Below are 20,613 nucleotides of genomic sequence, written 5' to 3' on the forward strand. Positions count from 1 at the left end.
ATTCAACTTATCGAACGCAATTAATTGTGAATTATCGGAAGATAAATGCCGTCCAGGATAGGGGGGAAACTATCACACCGATTAGACCCTGTTCAATGGTTAATTGATCGATAAATCAAGTCCCCACTTTCACGGGCAAAACCCCTCACGATTCGGAAAGGGGTGGGAGTTTATTTAAAATGGCCGCTCCGCACAGGAATGGATGCCGTTCGAGCAAACTGTGGAAACGGACTGGTGCAAAATGGCACACACGGTGCCGGGCACGAATCGGGTCGAAAGATCACTCATATTTGCTCATTGCATTACGCGTCGTTGATGATCGCACTCGTTGTGCGCTCGTTTTTCCATTCAGTTGAGCAAACAAAGCACAGTGCAGTGTGGTGGGGATGAAAAATCGCAAACATCTTGAGGGAGGGCGAACCTCTTGCGAACTGCTTTGGTAAGAGAGAGAGAGAGGGCATCCGCGCGCCAAATGAACAAATGACGTTTAGCATTAAGCATCATGCGGCCACATCAACTGACAGCATGATGCAGAACCGTTACCGTTGTCGGTGGCTGTGTGGCTGGCAGCACGGGAAAGCTAATACCCATGAGAACTTGCACCCGCAGGGCCTATTGTTCTGCTGTCATTTGATTGAACTTGTGGCAGTCGCGCTTGTCGTTGCTCCGCGCTAGCGTACGCTGGCAGGCGTTGCATCGCCAAAAGGAGCGAGCGAGCGAGCGAGGCAGTAATGATAGTAATCAGATTATGAAAATGTTTCTTAAAAATTTTCTACCTTCCCAACACACAGAACCACCCTCCTCCCAGCTTTTGACCTTCTGCCGGTGCCACCGAAAGAGCAGTTCGATAATATCTTTTGGTCGTTTCATTTTCTTTTGATGGTGGCCTTTTTATTTTTATTTCTTTTTTTGGATGGTATAAAATAAAGTGAAGATTTTTATTTCACCTTCACTGCATGTTGTTTCGCGCTGTGTGCGCACAAATTTCATCCTCCTTCCGGGGATCCGCCATCCGCTCAAGCGGGCTGTACGATCACTGGGGGGGACCGGGATCGGGCAACATAATTTATGCTTCATCATTTTCAGGCAGCGGCACACAGCCACACATCGGCGCATTTGTTTGTTAAAAAAGATTTATCATTAGTTTTTCACGATCGAATCATTTCTGCGTGCTTTGTTTTGTGCAATGGTGATGGATTGTAGCTGCTTGTTACGAGTCTAGTGGGGAAGTGGTCCCTTTTTTGGTCAGTCGCATAAAGGTGTCCGGTGTTGGGTCAAAGTTTAATAGCTCTTTAACTGTCGATAATTTCATCAGCCCTTTTTATCCACCGTCGTGAGAGTTCGGGGGTCCATGGGTCGACCAGCGTCAAGGGATGGACCGATCCAGACGATGAAGATGGGGCTACCTTGATTACCGTTTAATTGGGGACATATTTTACGAATCCTTAAATCGTAGATCCTCACACTGCGCACCGGTGGAGAATGCACGATTTGTCAACTGTCACGCACAGAATGTGCGTAATACTTACTGAGCGAGCAAGCGAGCGGGCGAGTGAAATCGTTCTAAATTATTCGGTCGGTCGGATTTTGGGTTGCAATTGTGAGCAACACTCGAAAAGCCCTGCCCCCAAACCCGTACTAAACTCCCGCACCCATACAACTAGAATGAATATAAATGTTTACCAATCATTAAACTGGCTTCAGTCCCTTGCAGAACTAACTCCTCCGAGCTACAACGGGCGAGCCGAATTGCCAAGGGTGTAGCTGAAGCAACTGAAATTTGATGATTTTTAATTTCCATCTTCTCGTGTTTTGGGGGCGCAAAAAGTTCCAAGCTCTCCGAGGCGAAGTTAATACCATGGAAAACCCTTGTACCCCATCACCCACCGTGCGAGTGATATGTTTATTTTGTTCTGCGAAGCGTAAAAATCGTTCGGTGCGCCAGGAACTGCATGTGTGCAAAGCTTGTGCCGTACCACGTCAATTAATTGATGAAACGAAAAAAAGGGTTCCTTCGAGCGGCGAGCAGCAGGGTGTGGGTTGGGTAAAGTTTTTAATCTTCTCCCGGCTCCGTTGCCCGAATTTTCCCCGGGACCGAAAACAAAACCTCCAGTAACGGAGGGCCTCATTTCCATATGTAAACACACACACGCACACACGTCTTGAGATGGCAGACTTCCTTACGTGTCATGGTGGTGCCGCCGTTTTGCGAGTTGTACGCCCGGAGTGCCCGAAAAAATAACCCCTCCCTTTCCCTGGAAAAACTCACCCAAGAAGTTGGAGTTCTTTTTTGCACCCAAGCGAAGAACTTCGGTAACGACCTCCGCCGAAAAAAAAAAAAAAACAAAAGCAAAAGGAGTGAAGTTTAATGAGCGGATTAGCGGTAATCGATTTTTCCAGCCCGCTACCTTCCGCCCTCACCCCATTTCCCCCCATTCACCCCGTTTTGTTTGGGGTTTGGTTGTTTTTTTTGTTTTGGTTTTTGGTGCAAAATAACCTCGTTTTGAAATAAAACAGCGAAATGCGCGCCACCGAAACCGATGGCAACGGAAACATTGGGCCGCAGCGCAGAAAAAGTGGCCGGGGTTGGGGGGCGCCACAATTGTGCGCCCCGTTTTCCGCGTTCTGCGTGGTTTTGCTGCCGTTGTCTTTATTGTGCCTATAAATTGCCTTTATCTATAATTTATTCAAGACGGCAATTATCGCTACACGGCGAAAGAAAGTTTCCACTGCAGGATATTGAGATGTTCGTGTACGTGTGTATCGGGAATGGATTGAGCCGCGGAGGGGTGGCTGAGCTAGACGACCCCGCGCAAATCCCGGTGTGTTCCGAGTGCGCACACATGTGTCCTGGAGTGGAGAGGGAAGGAGATTTTTCAGAAGGAACTTAATGACTTGAACAAAAAGCTGTCTTTCTCCGGACCCCGAAAGAAGCTGTGTTTGATGTGAATAATTGATGAATTTGGCCGTGTTTGCCGGGGCCTGCCAGGGAATCATTGTGCATATTTAAATTATCTCGATCGATTAATTGAACACGCCACATCCAAGTAGGCTTCTTGTGAAAACCCTCTTCTCTTGTGAGGGAGGAGTGTTGCTGAGAACGGATTAACCAGAGCCGAACCTGACAAAACTCCCCCTTTTCTTCCTCCCGGTTTCGGTTGTAGCAAAAGGTAAAGACAATTAATCACATTTTCAAATATTTGAACCGAAAACAAACCATCCATGAGCGCGCGTACGCACGGTGGCAAACATGACGACGATCGAGTTTCGGGACGGAGCAATTGGATGTAGCCGTTTTGGTAAGCAAAACCACTTGACAGCTGTCATCCGTCTGGGAGGTTCCGTGTGACTGTGTCCAAGGGAGCTTCTTGATAACGCGCCCCACCGGTTTACGACGAACGACGGATATCCGGACCACACAATCATCTCGGACCCGGTTGTTCGCTGTCATTGTTCAGACAACTGCTTCACATTCTCGTCCTCACACTCTCCCTCTCTCTCTCTGTGTCCTCTTGACAAGTTTTGTAGCATTTGTCTCCCTGTCTGGGTGTGGTAGTAATTATTGCATCCTGCATTGGTCTCGCCTAAACGTAGCGTAATTACCATAGCGACCATATCGACAGTTGTACGACAAACAATCGGTTTGTACAAAAAGGGGGACAAATCAAAGCGAAAGTCTCAACTGTCAAATGCTACCAATTGCGTCCGGATTGTACGGATTGTACACAAAGCATCCAGCATCAATCGATGCTGAAAAAGGTGCTCTTGAGAATGTAGAATGTAAGGGGAGTGTCCCGGGACAGCGGTGCAAGTGAATTTTTATGATTAATCAAAAGAGCAACTGAATTGACATTCTTGCCATTCTTCCGGCCCTGTCAAGTGTGCCGCTAGCGCTTGGTACAATTCGGGCACTTACAAAACCATTGAATAGCGGAAGTTCAAGCAAAAAGAAAAAAAAAACGGTACAAAAATGGAAAAGACAAACGGAACTGCACGGACTCACAATGAAATATTAATTATGAACCAATCGCTCGATTGGGCAAAGGGAAAGAAAAACTCCCCGGATCGTATCGTTTCGTTTCGCGCACGGTAGTGAAACTTTGCCAACTAAATGAAGGAAAGAGCATTCTGAAGTGGCTCGTGGGCCTTATGGAATCTGCCAATTTGGGGAAATTTCGATATTAATCCAGCAGTGCTTCACGACATCACAACGGCAACCCCTTTTCCCGCGGAGTCTCCATCTTTCAAGGATGGATCGGAGTTCGGGCGGTTCGGCTGCTAAAGACAAACAAACCCGCGTTTACCTTAAGCTTGCGATGCTGATCGTACGATTTCATCATCATCTTCCTCCGTGCATCCAATCAGCAGTTCCTGAGGATGCACTTTCGCGTGCCGAACGCGCCTTTGTTTTGTGCTGCTATGCCGAGATATTGCAACGCTCGGTGTAAGCTGGGCGAAGTTTTTCCCCATTTTCATCCGCATGCAGGGAATGCCGATGCAGAAGAATGCCGAGGCAAATTGCAGAAAAAAACAAAAAGAAAGAACCAGTTCCCCGGTTGAGGCCCTTCTTCGGAAGGAAACTTTTTTAATAAAACATTATTTATGCTTCCGTGATGCGAGATTCTTCGGTGGAGCGTCGTGTGCATACAGTGGCCCAATCATGCACCAAGGTTTGCGCTGGTGTTTTACGTACTTCCGAGAATTCATGAGCAGTTTAAACGAGCATCTCTGTTGTCTTCTACGCCATTTTGCTTTCCCCATCACTTATATCACCCTAGGCCCCAAAAACCCCCAGTTTTGTAATATCGTATCGTTCATCATTGGAAGTAAATCGATCGACTTACCTTTCTTCGGAATTAGGGATTTGAGCAGCATGATGGCGTTCTCGTCACACGCCCAGGCGTGCATCTTCCGGTAGCTGTCCCGTCCCTTCTCCGTCAGCTTGTCCCATGGTTTCGGCTTCGACAGCAGCTCCGACACGGTGCCCTGGGACAGCCCAAGCACGTACTTCGCGAACAGCCGCTGGCCGATGTTGTGCACGGACAGCAGCTCCCGGACGCGGCGCGAGATGTGCAGCGTGTCCAGGTTCTGGTTCGCGTACTTATCCATATTGTACCGCAGCATCTCCTGGAGCTTCGCCTCCATCGGATCACCCTTCGGGATGAGCGAGTCCCCGAGCCGGCCGACCATCGAACCCGGCGGCATCTGCATGTCGGAAGCGTCGGCAAACCGGAAGTGTCCCCGCTCTTGGAATTGAAACGGAAGTCCCTGTATCAGGTTGCCGGTGGTGGCCCCATCGAGACGGCCGAGCGCCCCCAGCGTGTTGTTGTTGTCCTCGAGCGGGCTCTTGGAGATCGACATGGGCGTGAGACCGCCGCCACCGTTCAGATGGCGGTCGTCGTGCCGCGAGGAGTCTTCGCGCAGTATCGGCGTGCTGGCGGAGGACGAGTTCTCGTGATGGCTGCTGGCTTTGTCCTGGTCGAGACCGGCGGCATGATGCGCCAGCGTGGGTAGATCTGTCGGGGGCGAGTTAACAACGTGATGGTGGTTCATTAGTAAGGCTGGATTGCGTGCCGCAGCTGCGGCGGCGGCAGCAGCAGCGGCAGCCGCGGCCGCTGCCAGTCCCGGTGGAGGTGGTGGCAGCTCGAGCGCCCCGCGGCGCCAGCTGCTGACGAGCTCCTCGCCCAGAAACGACCCAAACTGTTCCACGTTCTGCAACGGTGGCGCCAGGAACGAGTTCAGCCCGGCCATCGGATCGGTCGGGTTTGGCGCGGTGGCCGTCGTCGTGGCCACTGCCCCGGCGCCCGTCGTTGGTGGGGGACACAACGGTGCCTGGACGGTGCCGGAAGACGACGGTGATCGCAAGGTTGGCTGGGGAGACCGAGACGGAAGCAGGGGAGGATGCAGCGGGGGCTGCGGAGGCGGAGGTGGACAACCGACACCGGATGGGGTCGAGGAGCAGTTATTGTTAATTTCGCTCGAAGCAATGCCGGCGGTGATGGTGTTGTTAGTTGGCGAGTTGCTGTTAGTGAGATCGTGCGTGCAGTGGCGCGATTCGCTACCGGCCAGATCGGCCGCGGGCGCACCGGTGTTGCTAGAAGCGGTGACCGAAGCATGGCCGGTGCAGCTCGCGCTGATGCTGCAGCTGCCGTTGCTAGCAGTCGCGGGTGAGAGCGCTCGGATGGGCTGCGAAGGGGCAGCACCGGGTCCGGCACTGCTGTCACCATTGGCGCCACTACCACCGATGCTGCTGGGGCCGCTGGTAAGTGGGGATCCTACGTGCAAGTAAAACCCCGATAAGCGGCCAGAATGGGAGAAGAGAAAAAGAAAGAAAGAGGGCAAACATGTTTAAAAACCTTGCGTATGCCCTTGGAACGAGGGCAAATCGAAAGTGAGGGAGTGCCAAAGGCAAAGATAAATCAAAGAACTCAAAGAAACGTCAGTAGGATTAGACGCACATCGCAACTAAATGCACATCGAAAACATAACTATGACCAAAACGATAAAGAGACATTGAAAGTGCGGATGAGACCAAATGAAAATTGCCCCAAAATTTGGTACCTAAAGCAGTACAGGGTGACCCACAATTTTTTGACAGTTTCCCAAGATTTTCTGATAGCGTCCCAGGTATTTCTCTCTTTCTCTCTATTTATCTCTTTTTCTTTATTTATTCGTAGCCGGATAGTCTGTCCAGTATGCAGAAAGTTGATCTGGATGGGATTTTGGACTGATCCTGTCGTGTGAAGACCGGCGCCGATACCTATACATCACCGGACCGCTCCATTCAAAAAAAACTTGGTACGAATTCAAAAATATATGGAAAAACGTCAAAAAACCTCGAAACGAATTCGAAATTTGATGGAACGTAGTTAAAAAATTGGGGGACAAATTCAAAAATTGATGGGAAACTGTCAAAGAATTGCGGGATACCCTGTAATGTGAAAATTCTTCGATTCCTGTAGCTCAATATTGTCTATTCTTCCACATTTGATAGCTCGAACATACGTTTTATTAGTGATCGTTTCGTATTTTCCAATTCCATTCCATTGTTGTGTCTCATGATAGTACGAAAGCGAAGCGAAGAGGTGTAAGAGAGTGTTTTGGTGTAGCGATGGGAGGGTGTTGTGTGGAGCTGGTCTGAATGTTTTTTCAAGGGACAGCCGTATACTGTACTGCGGGCGGAGTGAAGAAAACTTATGTAAAACATGTTTATTTTCCCATGAAACGGAGGTCGTTTTGAATGCAACCCGGGTCGCTTCACCTCCCGGCGCGGTACGTGGGGCGGTGAGAATAGATATAGAAAACAGAAGCGATCCACTGTGTGGACGCAACGGTCGACGGGATGACAGTGATCGAACGCAAAACAATAATAACAGTGGCCATAAATTTCAATAATTCCATCATCGCGCCAGCACCCACGCGTTTCCTTCGGGGCCGCGGAAAACAATCGCCGCGCAATGCGAGAGTGTGTGTGTGTGTGAGAGAGAAATATGTTCAAGCAAGTGGGAACATTGCGTTCGATCACTTGAATCGTCATTCGAAATGAGAGATCGCAACAAAACGGCGACCCGAACCAAAAAAACAGAACCCATTCGAATTCAATGCAATGCCCAAGATCCAAATCCAACAAAGTAGGTGAGGTGCGTTTTTTTTTCTTTAATTCGCTTCACTGACAGCCACTTGACGGGTGGGCCAGCGTTGGCCAAGTGTTGCCCTCCGGTGTTGGAACCGGGCCACAAGCAGGCAGGATTGGTGGCAATGGTAGTATTATTCTGTCGCTATTTTTTCGCAATCGCGTGGGAGCGAATGATCATTCGCTGATCACTTTTCGGTGTTTGGCATAACAAAAACTGTCTACCCGCTCCCTCCCTTTCGGTCGCCCGAGGTGGTTGATTCTATTCTTCGGTTCTATTTTGTCTTACTAATGATGAAATTTTTATTAATCGCTTGTAGCCATTTCGTACTCAGTAAAAGGTGGCAAGGTGTACTCCCCTCCCTGCCAGCGGAAAAGTGTTACCGTTTCGAAAATTAGAATTAAAGCCAACATATCTTTAGCAGACGCTAAAAGCAACAGCACAATACTTAATCAATCCCGGTATGTTTGTGTGTGTGTGTGTGTGTGTGTGTGTGGGCGGCCGGGCGAAGATCGTAAAAATAAAATTTAATGCCCCAAAGGGAGCCGACGCAATCGAGAAAAAGTTGCGCCAACCAAACGCCCCGTGGGAAAACACAAAAGGGAAGCAATACCGTTCAGTTCGAAGCTGATCGCGATCGCGGGAGGGAGAACAACAACAAGAAAACAAAAAAACCCGGGCAAACGGTAGCACGCACACACACACCATATTGAAACAAATCCTCCCAAATACGCACCACCAACTGTTGAAGATCGATCTTTTTCTCTTTCTTTCGCGAGCAAGGAGGGGGGAAGATACACATCATTAGTATGTAAACATAATTAAGAGCCCCCGCCGACTCGGTGGATGCCTTCGGTACAGTCGCCGAGTCGCGCTGAGTGCATACTGCCGTGGGACCTCCCTGGAGAGCGACAGCGCGTTTGTTTACGCACGGGGTGATAAAAATATATCTAAGTAAAACAAACACACTTAATACATTAGTAATGAGCCCGCGAAAGGTATTATTGATTGCATCGATTCGGTGCGACTGACGAATTGCTTCTAACAGGTGTTTCGCGAAAGGGTTTCGAGGGTTTCCCCAATGCGCGCAAGTAACGGTTTTGCTTGGCAAAGAGGGTCGATTGATCGAGTGGTAAAAATTGGCGCCACGGTCGTCACACACATATGCGTCTGGGTGTGTGGTTCTGCGGGTTGCATTTTATGACCCACGCCACGTATGAAGTCTAGCCGTGCGTTTGCTTAGACAGATTGTATGTGCAACGTGTTTTTTTTTTTGTTTAAATGTTAACGCCACGAACGCGGCGCGTTCGTTTCGTCGTGCTTCGTATCTGTAGTTGGAAATGGGTTGAGTTTGAATCTAATTTAATGAGTTTACGATCTGACGCGACGCTGCCGACGCCGCCAGTAAGATAGAGTTATTGCACTGTATGATCGATGCGCCTCCATCGCTGGGTGAAGCCACGTTAATGGATATCGGTACAATGTAGGAAAGAGAGATGTATACTTGTTTGTGTGTGTGTGTATGTATATTGTTGTGTGAAGTGGTTTGTATTTTCGCTTCTCACATAAATGACTCATAAACAACATCGAGCTGATTGAAAAAGCAACGCGCACACGCACATTGCGGCCCACGTGGGGGGGGTGATTGTGAAAGCGAAGCATGCACCGGAGGGGAGAGGGGAGGGAGGGGATGGAAACAGATGACGAGTGCAGCATGCAACGTACGGGATGAAGTTTTGGGAAAATTTGCGCCATCAACTTACCTTCCGAGGTGGTCGACGATGATTTGATTGCCTCCGTTTGGGCCGCCAGCGCTTTGGTGCGTTCGAGCAGCAGCTCCTGGAATTGTTTCGACTCGTGGGACGCGCTCAGATCCACCGAGCGAAGCATGCTGCATTGGGGAATTTGAAGAAAATAGAAGGAGAAACAAAAAGAAGAAACACATTAAAATGCATCACCAAACGCAGCGGGTTCGGAGGGTTCGTTTACTGCCTATTTTTATGTGCACGGTGCCGGGCCGAATTTAACCTTTGACCCAGTGGCTCCACGTGCTGCGAGGCCACATGTAATCCACTGACACACATCCGTGGCGCGAGGGATGAAGTAATGCTGCCATGGGGAGGGGGGAAACAAAAAAACCCATGCAAAACCACAACAAAATCAGGAGAAATAAAACATAAAAAAACGACCAACGCTAAATCCACGCTTCCACACGCTCGGTGGGTAATTTCCCGGCCCCGAGCGGCAGTGGTCCGCTTTTCTATCCGGGCCGGATCGTTTGTTGGGTAAAATTCCAAACATCCCCGTTTTACAGGGAAAAATTCTTGTTTTTTCCCCCCACTGTTCCCCACCCCTGCGTGTGAGGAAAATTGCGTAATGTGTTTTCCACAATCGCACCGAGGAAAATCCATCTTCCGTTTTGGATTGAAAATTCGACATACCGGCATGTATGATAGGGGGTGGGTGTTTGGTTCCCCCTGGTTTTAAAAATCGCGCACGAATCCTTGCGCGTACGCGTGTCTGCGAAAGCGAAAGTGAAGGTGTATGTTGCGCACACAAACACACCAAAACAAAAAAAAAACGGAGGGAAATCAAACGTGGGCGGAAAATGCATTCACCGCAGGGAAGCTTCAATCCGAATAGGTCCAATGATATGATGGTGGTTTATGTTTTTGTTTACGTGTCGTTTTGGGGTGGTGTTGGGGTGGGATGGGAGGTCGATTTGATTGTGGGATGGAAAAAGAAACTGGAAGGCTAGCAAAACAAAAAAAAAACACCGTGTAGGAAAAACCCCTTCGGGTGCACCACAACACACAACAGTGGGCCTCGCGATTCCCCTCCCCGGGGTGGTGAGTGCGATTGGGTAATGAGATTCAAAAACGTGTGGCACACCATAAAACGGGCGCCCGGTTTTGGGGGGCTGGCCGGCGTTATTACCTATTTTCCTTTTTGATATCGTCAAAATCCTGCTGCTTTTCGATGCGCGACTCGAGCCGCACGATGTGTTGCCGCTTCTCCTCCAGCCGGTCCTCGAGCCGCTGGATCTGCAGGTTGTGCGATTCCTGAATATTGGCGATGGCCGTCCGCAGCCGTCCAACTTCCTCGAACAGGAGTGATATCTGCAAAAGAAAAAGCGGGGAAGACGCGAAGCCAAACAAGAGAAAATGAAACACATTTTAGTCAAATGGATCGAACGCGCGTAGAATGGCGTGGCGGGTGATGATTAATGATACGAGACTGTGGTTCCCCCGGCCACGGGGAAAATACCAAATTGACAGCTATCCAAAATGAAGGAGACAAGTGAGTGGGTGTTCGCCAAGGACGACACATCCGCTGCCGAGACATTTCCTCGCTCGCTCGAATGTGGTTTGGAAATATAATTTTCCGAAAATTAATTAATTTCCCGTCATGTCGTCTTTATTGTAAATCTATTAAACAGTGATAAATATGAATTGCGCCCGTCTTCGCAGGCTACAAATGTATCCCTAGTAGGCGGGAAAACACAGGGTGCGCAAATGTCACCGAAGAATTTAGCAGGCAAATCACACACTCTGGGCCGGTGTCAATTCGTGAACGAGCAATGCTGGGAATGCTGTCTGTTTAAATCGTTCCCGAATCCCCAACGCATCCCGGCAGAGCGATTAGTCCGAGCAGAACAGATTTACCATTCGCCAGGACGTTCTCGTCTGGACGGCAGGTAAACTTTACCCTCTTACAAGCGCCTTACAAATGGCATCTCGTTTTCTTCACCCAAGCAGGCGGGTGGTTGTGGTGTGGATTCGATACCACCGATTTGATCCATTAATTTTCAAGTCGTCCATCTCATCGAAGTACGATGGGCAATGGGTGTTTTCCCTTTTTCGCCCTCGCCTTCGCCCTAAAACCCCAGACCCCAGCTAAGAAGATGGATGCGATAAATCAAAATTGTAAATACGCTGCCGCAAATTTCTTCGTCAAGACAACGACCGCTGGTGATGCTCATTTCCGGCAGCAGAAATCGATCGACCCGTACCCGTGCCGTGGAATGGAAAACCGATAGCTGTAAATTTTATCCCGTTACCGAACCCCAGGGTGGCCAGACTAAACAGACAGCCCAAATCAAATCCTTATCACAATGGGAATGGAATGCCGGGCAAGACAAGAAACTATTTTCGATTCATTGTGAGGCGGGATGGATAAAGTTTCCCAGCTGAAACAATCCTTTCTTGAGGAGCGACACCAGGGACCGCCGCGGCAAGAAAGATATACGATGGGAAATTAATATTTTGCAACGGAAACACCAACGATCGACGGTTGTTGACGGAGATGAAGCTTCTTCGCTGGGGGAGTCGCTGGGGGAAAATAGCTGCATTTCCCGCCTACTGTGATTTCCCTCCCCGTGAAGGAAAAGCTCAATCACTCAGCTGGTAAAGCATTCGCAAAGATGAGTGTTTCCTGAGTGATTCCTATCTACCCTCCGGACTGCTCGCCCCAAAACGGCAGCCCTTGTTGGCGCTGTCGGCGCTGTCGGCGATGGAGTTGCGGTTTTTGGGAGGATTTCAAAGAAAATCACAGCTCACTGTCGCGGCAGCGGACGCCCGTGACGGTGGGAGGACCATAAATTCCAATCAAACCTCGAACCAGCGAGAGATATGGAAGAATAAAAAAAAAGGAATCATTAGACGGGCAGAGAAAGGATTGGGTTTTGGAAAAGGATTTGAGTCTCCAACTCCAACTTTTGCAGCTATGTTTTGTACACCCGCAGACCAGACCCGAGATAGCAGTTATTGACGATGTTTGGATTATTTCGAGCCAGTGACTCTTTCCTTGCACCGCATCACCACCACCACCACGACCATCGGTGGCCACCTTTCATTCGCAGCTTATTGTGGGGATTGTAACATAAATTTCATGTTTTTAAAATCGACGCCGGTCATAATGGTGTGCCGGCGCGGTTGGGTCTCCGTGTCCGTCTCCGGCGCACATCCGCGTCCGCACCGGAAAATCACTCGACCGGGATGATATTCTTTTATCTACTTCGGTGCGCCTGGTTTTGGTCGCTGGTCGCTGACGGTCTCCACGCGACTAGGGTGTGGGAAGCTATCGTACGGGACGGGTTCACGATGGTTTGGTTCGATCAACGCTCCTAGGCCGGGACCCCCATTTGACCAAGCGGAGATGAAATAATATTTGGAGATTATTAGGTTAAAAGCAAACGATGTAGCAGCGCTTTTACAAATATTGAATATCGATCTGGTGTGGTGGTTTTTTTTTTTGTTTTCGTGGTTTTTTTTCGAGGGGACTACTCTTTTCGTGTGACGCTTGATGATGAGCAAATATGCCCCGCCTGCTTCGATTCAAGCGAGATCATACGATCGATATTAATTACAGATAACCAGATGGATTTGTACGTCACCTCGCGGGTATAGTGGTCATTTGACAGGTGGTTTTGCCCTTACCACGCGGGCGGGAACTCGCTAATAACTTGCTCATACATTACGATTAAAGAGGCAATCGGGAGGTTTTTTTTTTGGTTTGCTGGTGTTGTTTTGTTTCGGGCATTTTATCGTTAAAAAGAAGAGCACCAGTTTTTAGAGAGCCAACATGGGACGTCAATTTTTCATGATTTACCCCGTTGAGAGCGTATGTCTGTTCATCGGATGTAACCGTTGATTAATCACTAGCGTCAGTGAGTTCTGGCGTCCATCTTTGAGACGAGTACATCCTCCGGGAGTGTGTAGGTGAAGCAGCGAGTAGTATATTGACTAATTTATGACCAACGGATGGATCTTTTGCGCGAGTGCCCACACATCGGACATTCCGTGGACCGTGGTGGCATCAGCACACGAGCAAAGAAGGAAAAAAACAAGGATATGGACAGTTTGGAGCGTCAATTTATTTTCATTACGCCTGGCTTCGTACGTGTGTGGGGAGCACGGGACGTGCGCGACCATTGAGAAGTGACACAGATTTCCTCTTTCACACTGTGACCGAATCATAAAAATCTTCTCGTCACCGGCAAGGATCTCCCCAAGAGACAGGACCTAGGGCTGCGGGATTTCTAATCCAGATCAACTGGCCGGGATGGTCGGGACGGTTCTTTACGAATGCGGGCGAAAGATGGCGAACGTTGCCCAATGTCCCCCTGTCGTCAGTTCGTCATGTGGGAAAGGTAGATTCGGTGCTTTTAGTAAGAGCATAGTTAAAGGCAGAAAACCGGAGGAGGGTGGAAAAAAAAGGTAACAAACATTTTTGACGAACATCCTCGAAACGGTTCGAACGAACGGAACGTGTTCTGTAATCCTTTCGGTTGTGCGGATTTTTTTTTTGTTCCAACCTTTTTCAGCTCGTGCTCCGAGTTTGAGCTTCTGGTGAAAATTCGTCTTTTCGTTGCGTCCAAAGCCCCACAAACCCGTGGAAAGCTGAATGCATGTAAATAGATATAAATTTTATAAATATACGTCCCAACGTTCTCGTTCCGACTGCGAGTGGAATGGAAAACAAAATCCCTGTGTGTGTGTGTGTTGGATGGACGGAACGTGGCCTCATCGTTGCGCTCTCAAGGAAGCGGACACGAGAGGACTCTTGATGAATCTTGATGTTTTGGGTAAATGGTCACCAAGAGGGTTTCCTGCCACCGGGGTTCGGCCATTCTTCGCCAGTGGGGATGGGTGCGTGCTGGGAGTCGCTCCGGACTTGCTCCGGAATCAATCCATTTTGCAAACGAAACGCAAACCTCAAAGGATGTGTGCTGGCTGTGGATGTGAGGCATTCGGATGATATATACCTCTTAATATTACCATTTCAAATCAGTCGACCGTTATGTCTACGGGTCTTTTTTTTTTTTTTTGGACGGTATGTACTTTTGGGGTTTTTCGCGTGTGGTTCTCGCCCGAGAACACTCAACCGCTCGCTGCAATCCATCCAGTTTCCGGACAAATTTTCCACCACCTTTGCGCGATACTTGAATGGGGGGAGAGGATGGAAGAGATGGACAAATATTATATATATTTGGCAACTCGCATGTCCTGAAAGGTTCGGGCGAGTTTGGCCCCGTGTCTGTGGCCCGGGGTTGGTATCATCAAGATTATCTATCATATTATTCGCTGAAGTTCGTGGTTTCGTGTCCCATCCTTCCGGTGTATCCGTTATTCCCGGGCCAGACAAACCGCGCTTTGTGAGAGGATTTTACGGTACGGAGGGTTATTTTTTTGTTTGTTTGTTGTGCGCCTCTGTCTCACGCGGTTGTCCTTTTCATGAGTGACATACCCAGGCAACGACATCTAGAACCACTCGAAAGGACGGCGGAAGGTGATGTAAACGAGATGACGAGGTGGTGTGCGTGTGGGTGAGGTATTGAAAAATATTATTTATTTGTACATCAATATGCCGCGGCAGGAGCGTTAGACGAAGACTCTCCGTGTAATGAACGCGGTACAGTACATACAAAAGGCAGGGGAATATCCTACCGCTCTGTGGGGTGAAAATGGGGTACCGGCAGTATTGAATAAAAAAGCCAACCGGCGAAGAGCAGCAAGTGTTGGTGTGTAATTAAAAATAAACTCCATATCGGCAAAAGGCGGCATCGCGGCCTCAACCGTGGCACGGGATGAACACACAGCGACGACATGTTTGAAGTGGATCATCGTAGGCAGTAGACTGCCACTTGAATTTTAACGACTTGCAAAAGACGACATCGAAAAGAGAGTCCACCCTTCACCACCATTCCCATCCGTGGTCGTTATCAATGCTATAGAAATTGATCCTCATTAGACGGATGAATCGAATGTTCTCTTTTTTTTCTCTCTCTCTCCCTCGTGCAACCAATTCTTCGCTTGACATTTGACAGTTTGACGCGGGTAACGAACGACGCTAAGTGGTTCTGTGAGCGCGATTTGCTTGACAAATTCTTTACGGTGAGTTCTATCGATATCGAAACATCCTTCGCACACTGTGGTGACTTCAGCTCGGGGAGGGTGAGAAATAAAATTTGATTGTGCGGACGACAGGGCGCGGACATATCATCGCATAACCCATCATCGGCCGGACTGAAGGGCCGTAATCGAATCGTTAAAATTCATAACTTCCACCACGCCGGTGGCCGGAGTGCACACACACATATATCGAGTGGCCGGTCAGTTTCGTTCGTGATTGAATTACAAATTTTTCGGCAGCGAATGGCGTCCTGTCGCTTTCTGTTTGGAGGCGCGTATGTCGCGCTCGCGCTCATGATTGAATTAGTTTGTCCGAAAAATTGCCCCACTTGCTGCCCCTAAGCGTAGTGTCGAAGAGGAGAAGTTTGTCGGCGTTAGTTTAGCATAAATGGAGCCGCCTAGTATCGTTTGGACGAGACAATTCGTAAGATTGTTGCAGCACATCGGTGGGAAGGAGGATCGCTTTTTTATCGCCTTTGCGAGCTTCGAGAATCGAGAAGGCTTGATCAGTTTTCAACAATTGTTTCCGGGAAAGATAAATACCACAAGCAAGTAATGATAAAGACAGTAAAAGTAGTGCAACATCGAAACGAACATTGACACCAGGAAAAGCGACTCCTTTTAAATCCTTTTTCGAAGGTATTGCGGAAGGTTTTTTTTGTGCTCCAAAATATTCCACATCCCCTTTGGTGTCTCGCAACCGACCGTCGTTTCGCGATATTCACGTTCGAATGAAGTGGCATCGGTATGCGGCATTTGGCATTTGAATGTACACGGACCATTGTCTTTCTCGCGTGTGCTTCCTTCCATTGCCTGAGTACCTTCCGTTTTCGGGTTTTTTTTCCTTCTGTGTGTTGTTTCTGTGTTCACGCAAATATTTTTTGACAGCAACCAAATAATCTATACCCTATTTTTATGAATATGTAGATGATATCCCTTTTCGCCCATTGGGCCCCTATTGCCTATTGCCTGGGGGGTGGTTTTGTTGTTCCATTTTTTTTTTCGAGCTTGGCGAAAGTGAATGAATGTAGAAACCATGCCCACGCGCGCTTGGGACGATCACCAAATTGAAAAATTATGTCCAACCACACACTCTCCCACATGCCGGTCGGTGCCATTTGAAGGAATGGCATGGGATGTGGTCGGTTTGCGTGTGCCTGTCTTTGCTCGCGATATCCCTTTTTTTGCGTACAACATTGTGCTGTCCGGTTGCTGGTGAGAGAATGATGACTATTGGCCATTATACCCATTTGTTGGTTCGGCCTTTTTTTTTTTGTTGCTTCCTGTTCGTCATCACAGAGACCTCACCGAATGATTAGGAAATGGACGAGGAACCTTTTATGTGTGGGAACAGCAACGGTGTGTCGCCAATGTTCCAGCGACATTGTTTAGGGGGGCCACTGTCGAATTCCTGCTAATGGTAGTACAACAGGACAATTGAAGGGATAAAAATAACCGAAAAATAATATCACCAAACGTATGCTATAATAACGCTGGATAGTTATGGGCGGGATTGATGGTTGGACGAACAAAACATTCGGCCACACAGGCCGCCGGTCACAACGGGCGGGTGCCAATTTTATGGCTTTGAAACGAGTAGCGAACAAACAGACAAACAAAACATGTATATAAATAATCACCCGGTAGCTCTATTTTGCTACTTTATTCTGCTAATGTGCAATCCAAGTAGGCATTGGACACACTATAAAGTGGGACGGTATGCAGGGCACAGTAAATAGGAGTATTTTTCATAAATATTCCGTACATTTGTTAGCATTCTCCATACGCACACAATTGTTTGGTCCTTTTCGGTTCCCTCCCCAAAAAAAAAAGGATCGTACTGCGTAGGTTTTACCAAATAAAAATAATGGTTTTTCGCTCTTGGTTCTGTTAAATGCTTTGTTTGCTCTGCATGCGTGCATTTGTGGTAAAAAAAAAACAAAAACCGGTATGTGAAGCTTTTGCAAAGAAGCTTATGAAGCAAAATGTAGCAGTTTTCCTTTTTCTTTTTTTTGTTTTTATTCTGCTGCAAAATCCCTACAATATCTGCAGTTTGCCCCAAAAACGATCCTCAATAGCTCATTCGCAAGTGTCGCAGTGAGAAAATCTCATATCTTGCGTCTCGCCAAACTGTCCGCACAGAGTGAAGCAACAACTGCCTGGGTCCTGGGTGGAAAATGTGTTCTTTTTATCGCGATTTTGCTTCCATTTTTTTTTGTTGTTGCTGTTGCTGCCTGTTTGAGGTTGAGAAATATTGAAGTGCGTCCATTGTGCGAACAGCCCACCGGTCAGTTGGTTGTCATGTAATCCTTTCTAATACTCGCACGCCTACATTTTACAAGGCAAAGGACACTGATCCTTTGACGCGGTGGGGGAAACACACAGCCATATATCATATCGCTTCGCCCATTGCGCCCGGGGAGCTTTGTGGCGTTTGATGAGCGGGGAACAGCGAAACAAAAAAAAATAAAGGAAAAAAAAGAGAGATCCCCGAATAATGGCACTTTTCGATGGCCTGACAACCCACCGAACCAACCGACAAAAGCAACAGCAAAAAAAAAGGACTGGAAAATTAGGGCCCTCCTAAAGCATCCGAAGGACACATACACACACAAAAAAAAGGGTTTGACAGAATTATGGAGACGCACGGTGGTTGAGAGGTTGAAAAATGTATAAGTAATAATCATTACCCGAACGCAACCCGAAATGACAAACGGGTTCCACTCGCAACACGGAGCGGTCCACCGGAACGGCGCGCAAAAACCGGGAGTGCGCGCATCTTGTGCGGTGCGGTGGTTATTGTTGGTTTGCTACCCCGCTTTCCCCATGTTCACCCACACGGCGAGTTGTGGGTTGTCATTTTGCGTACTTCCATTCCAGCGCAAAGCATTCTTTTCGCTCGGTCCCGATACTCGAGTGTGCTCGAGAGTTTGGGCGAGTTAATGGATGTGTATGTGGCTGTCTTTTTCTCTGTGTCTGTATGCTGCTGAACCCTTTTTTTAAAACTCAACCATCACCAAGCCTCCGAGGGGGCGAAAGCGATGGGTAACATTATAAAACATAAATTTATGCGCGTTTTAGAACACGCATGAGCATCCGTTCCTCGTCCCGGTCGTTGTCATAGAACCACCGCGATCCGAACGGTGGCGATAAACAACGGCAACGCAAGGAAGGGTTGGCGGGCATTACAAAAAAGGATGAAAGGAATCACCTTTTGCTAGCAAATATGTATGTGACATTGCTTGCGGGTGAAAGAGTTCCCGGGGTACGGGGAAGGCGAGCGAATGATAATATCGCCAAGATCCGTCATTGTGTCATATCAAGAATCGGTGAAAAATTGCCCCCCCCCCCCCACTGCAGCATTGTTGATGTTGCAGCATCCTTTTTCCCTATCGACGGACCATTTGCTTGCGAGAACGAAATCCATCCATTAATGGAGCGGCTGTGTGGCGTTTGTTCATTTGTGTCGGGAGCGCGAGAAAAGAAGGAAACCCGATTCGGCAGGACGGGAGGCCCCCACCCTCCGCCTGTCGATTCGCAAAAGGACTCATTATCGAAATGCATTCTCGTAATGGATTTATAGCGGCTTTGGTTTGTGGCGGTGCTGGCAAATGACTTGTTGAAATATATGCGACCGACCGCTGGGGGCGCACGAAGAAAATAGATAATAGCGATTTTTCTTGTTTTTCCTTCCCAACTCCAACTGCTTAAGGCGTCATTTCGCAGACGGTTTCCTTCCTGTGTCCTTCCGTACAACCAGCCACATTTCCATTAGGCAACGGTTGATTCCAAAAAAAGGGGGGCCCCCCGAAATTGTCCGATCGTTATGCCGTTAAGTGATACAAACATTAAGCGCTCTGTCTAACGCCGTTCCAGCGGTTGCTTTGTTTTCATGCTAGGTTCAATGCAAGGAGTCGAGCATCAATAATGATGGTTTTGAGCCTTGTTGCGTCGTACCTGTAGATGAAAAGAGGGGAACAAGAAAAGATAAAAGAACAACATTAGTTTATTTAGGATTTTTATACCGAGCAGAGCAGAGCATAAATCATAATTTGGACAAATTGCCTGCGAAACAAAACGAACCGTCCTCGTGCTCGTACCACCCGAAAGCATCCTCTATCAGATGCGTCACGAACTATCGGGTGCTTTATCTGATTTGAATAAAACACGGTAAACTTTTGCCGTCCCGCTTCCGTCCGTGTCGATTGCGTTTGGCAAATCGTATGGCCAACGATAATTCATTTAAAGTCACAAACAATTTTTAACCAATCGCAAACGCTGCCAAACGAGCCATGCCATGGAAAGGGCACGGGCAGCACGGGCGCAAGGATGCGAGTGAGGCGGACCGGGAAACAACAAAGTTACGTACGCCGGTAATGGTGAGTTCGGTACAATCCTAATCCTAACCTTATCTCCCGCATCTCGTATCCCGGGATGTGAAAACAGGAAGGGGCCCGCAAGGATGGCTGGTTTTCCCATCTTCATGTGCACCGTAAACAGGGACCGGGGACTACTATAAATAACCCTAACCCCGAGATACAGCGACTGCTAGTTGAAAGCTTAACCGGAGGCTTAGTGGAACCGTATGGTGAGGTAAAGATATTTTAAAATAATATTTTGCAGGATTTCAATTTTTAGTTTTCCATTCCACTCCAGAAATGACCGCACTGCCCTGAAGGGGGTGTGTGTGTGTGTTTTACGGTCGAGGGGTTGGAAAATCAACTAAAAATCAGACTCTCAAAACCCAAACGTCGTCAATGGGCGGGGAGGTGGTGGTTACGGTCCGTTTGATTCCCTGGCCAAATGGATTTCGGAGGATTCGGTGCTGGAATTTATGCTTTTCTTTTCATGCGTTGGCTTTTGGAAATGGCGGATAAAAGCGAGGGTTGGGGCGAAATTATCCTCGGGGCTTGTGTCCCGGAACCCGGCTTGGCCGAGAAGACTTGGGTCACTATTTATAGTCTTCCTTTGTTTTATTTTTCCTGGCGCTCCGTTGGCCGGAATCGATTGGCTGAATTTAATTAGAATCGGGAAAATGAACCAGTGGCTGCCCACTCCGAGGCTTT

At 48.3% G+C, this 20,613-nt stretch overlaps 1 protein-coding gene across 1 annotated transcript in view; it reads right to left on the reverse strand.

Annotated features, from left to right (window-relative positions):
• LOC128296706 (homeobox protein cut) overlaps positions 1-20,613 on the reverse strand; it is a 167,138-nt gene that overhangs the window by 18,259 nt on the left and 128,266 nt on the right. The window contains exons 3-5 of the mRNA XM_053032176.1: positions 10,572-10,753; positions 9,398-9,525; positions 4,845-6,275 (exon numbers count right to left, since the gene is read on the reverse strand). Coding sequence (XP_052888136.1) covers positions 4,845-6,275; positions 9,398-9,525; positions 10,572-10,753 — 1,741 coding nt within the window. The remainder of the gene's footprint in view (positions 1-4,844; positions 6,276-9,397; positions 9,526-10,571; positions 10,754-20,613) is intronic.

The sequence above is a fragment of the Anopheles moucheti genome, chromosome 2 (genome assembly GCF_943734755.1).
Source record: "Anopheles moucheti chromosome 2, idAnoMoucSN_F20_07, whole genome shotgun sequence".
In the NCBI taxonomy this organism is placed as follows: Eukaryota; Metazoa; Arthropoda; class Insecta; order Diptera; family Culicidae; genus Anopheles; species Anopheles moucheti.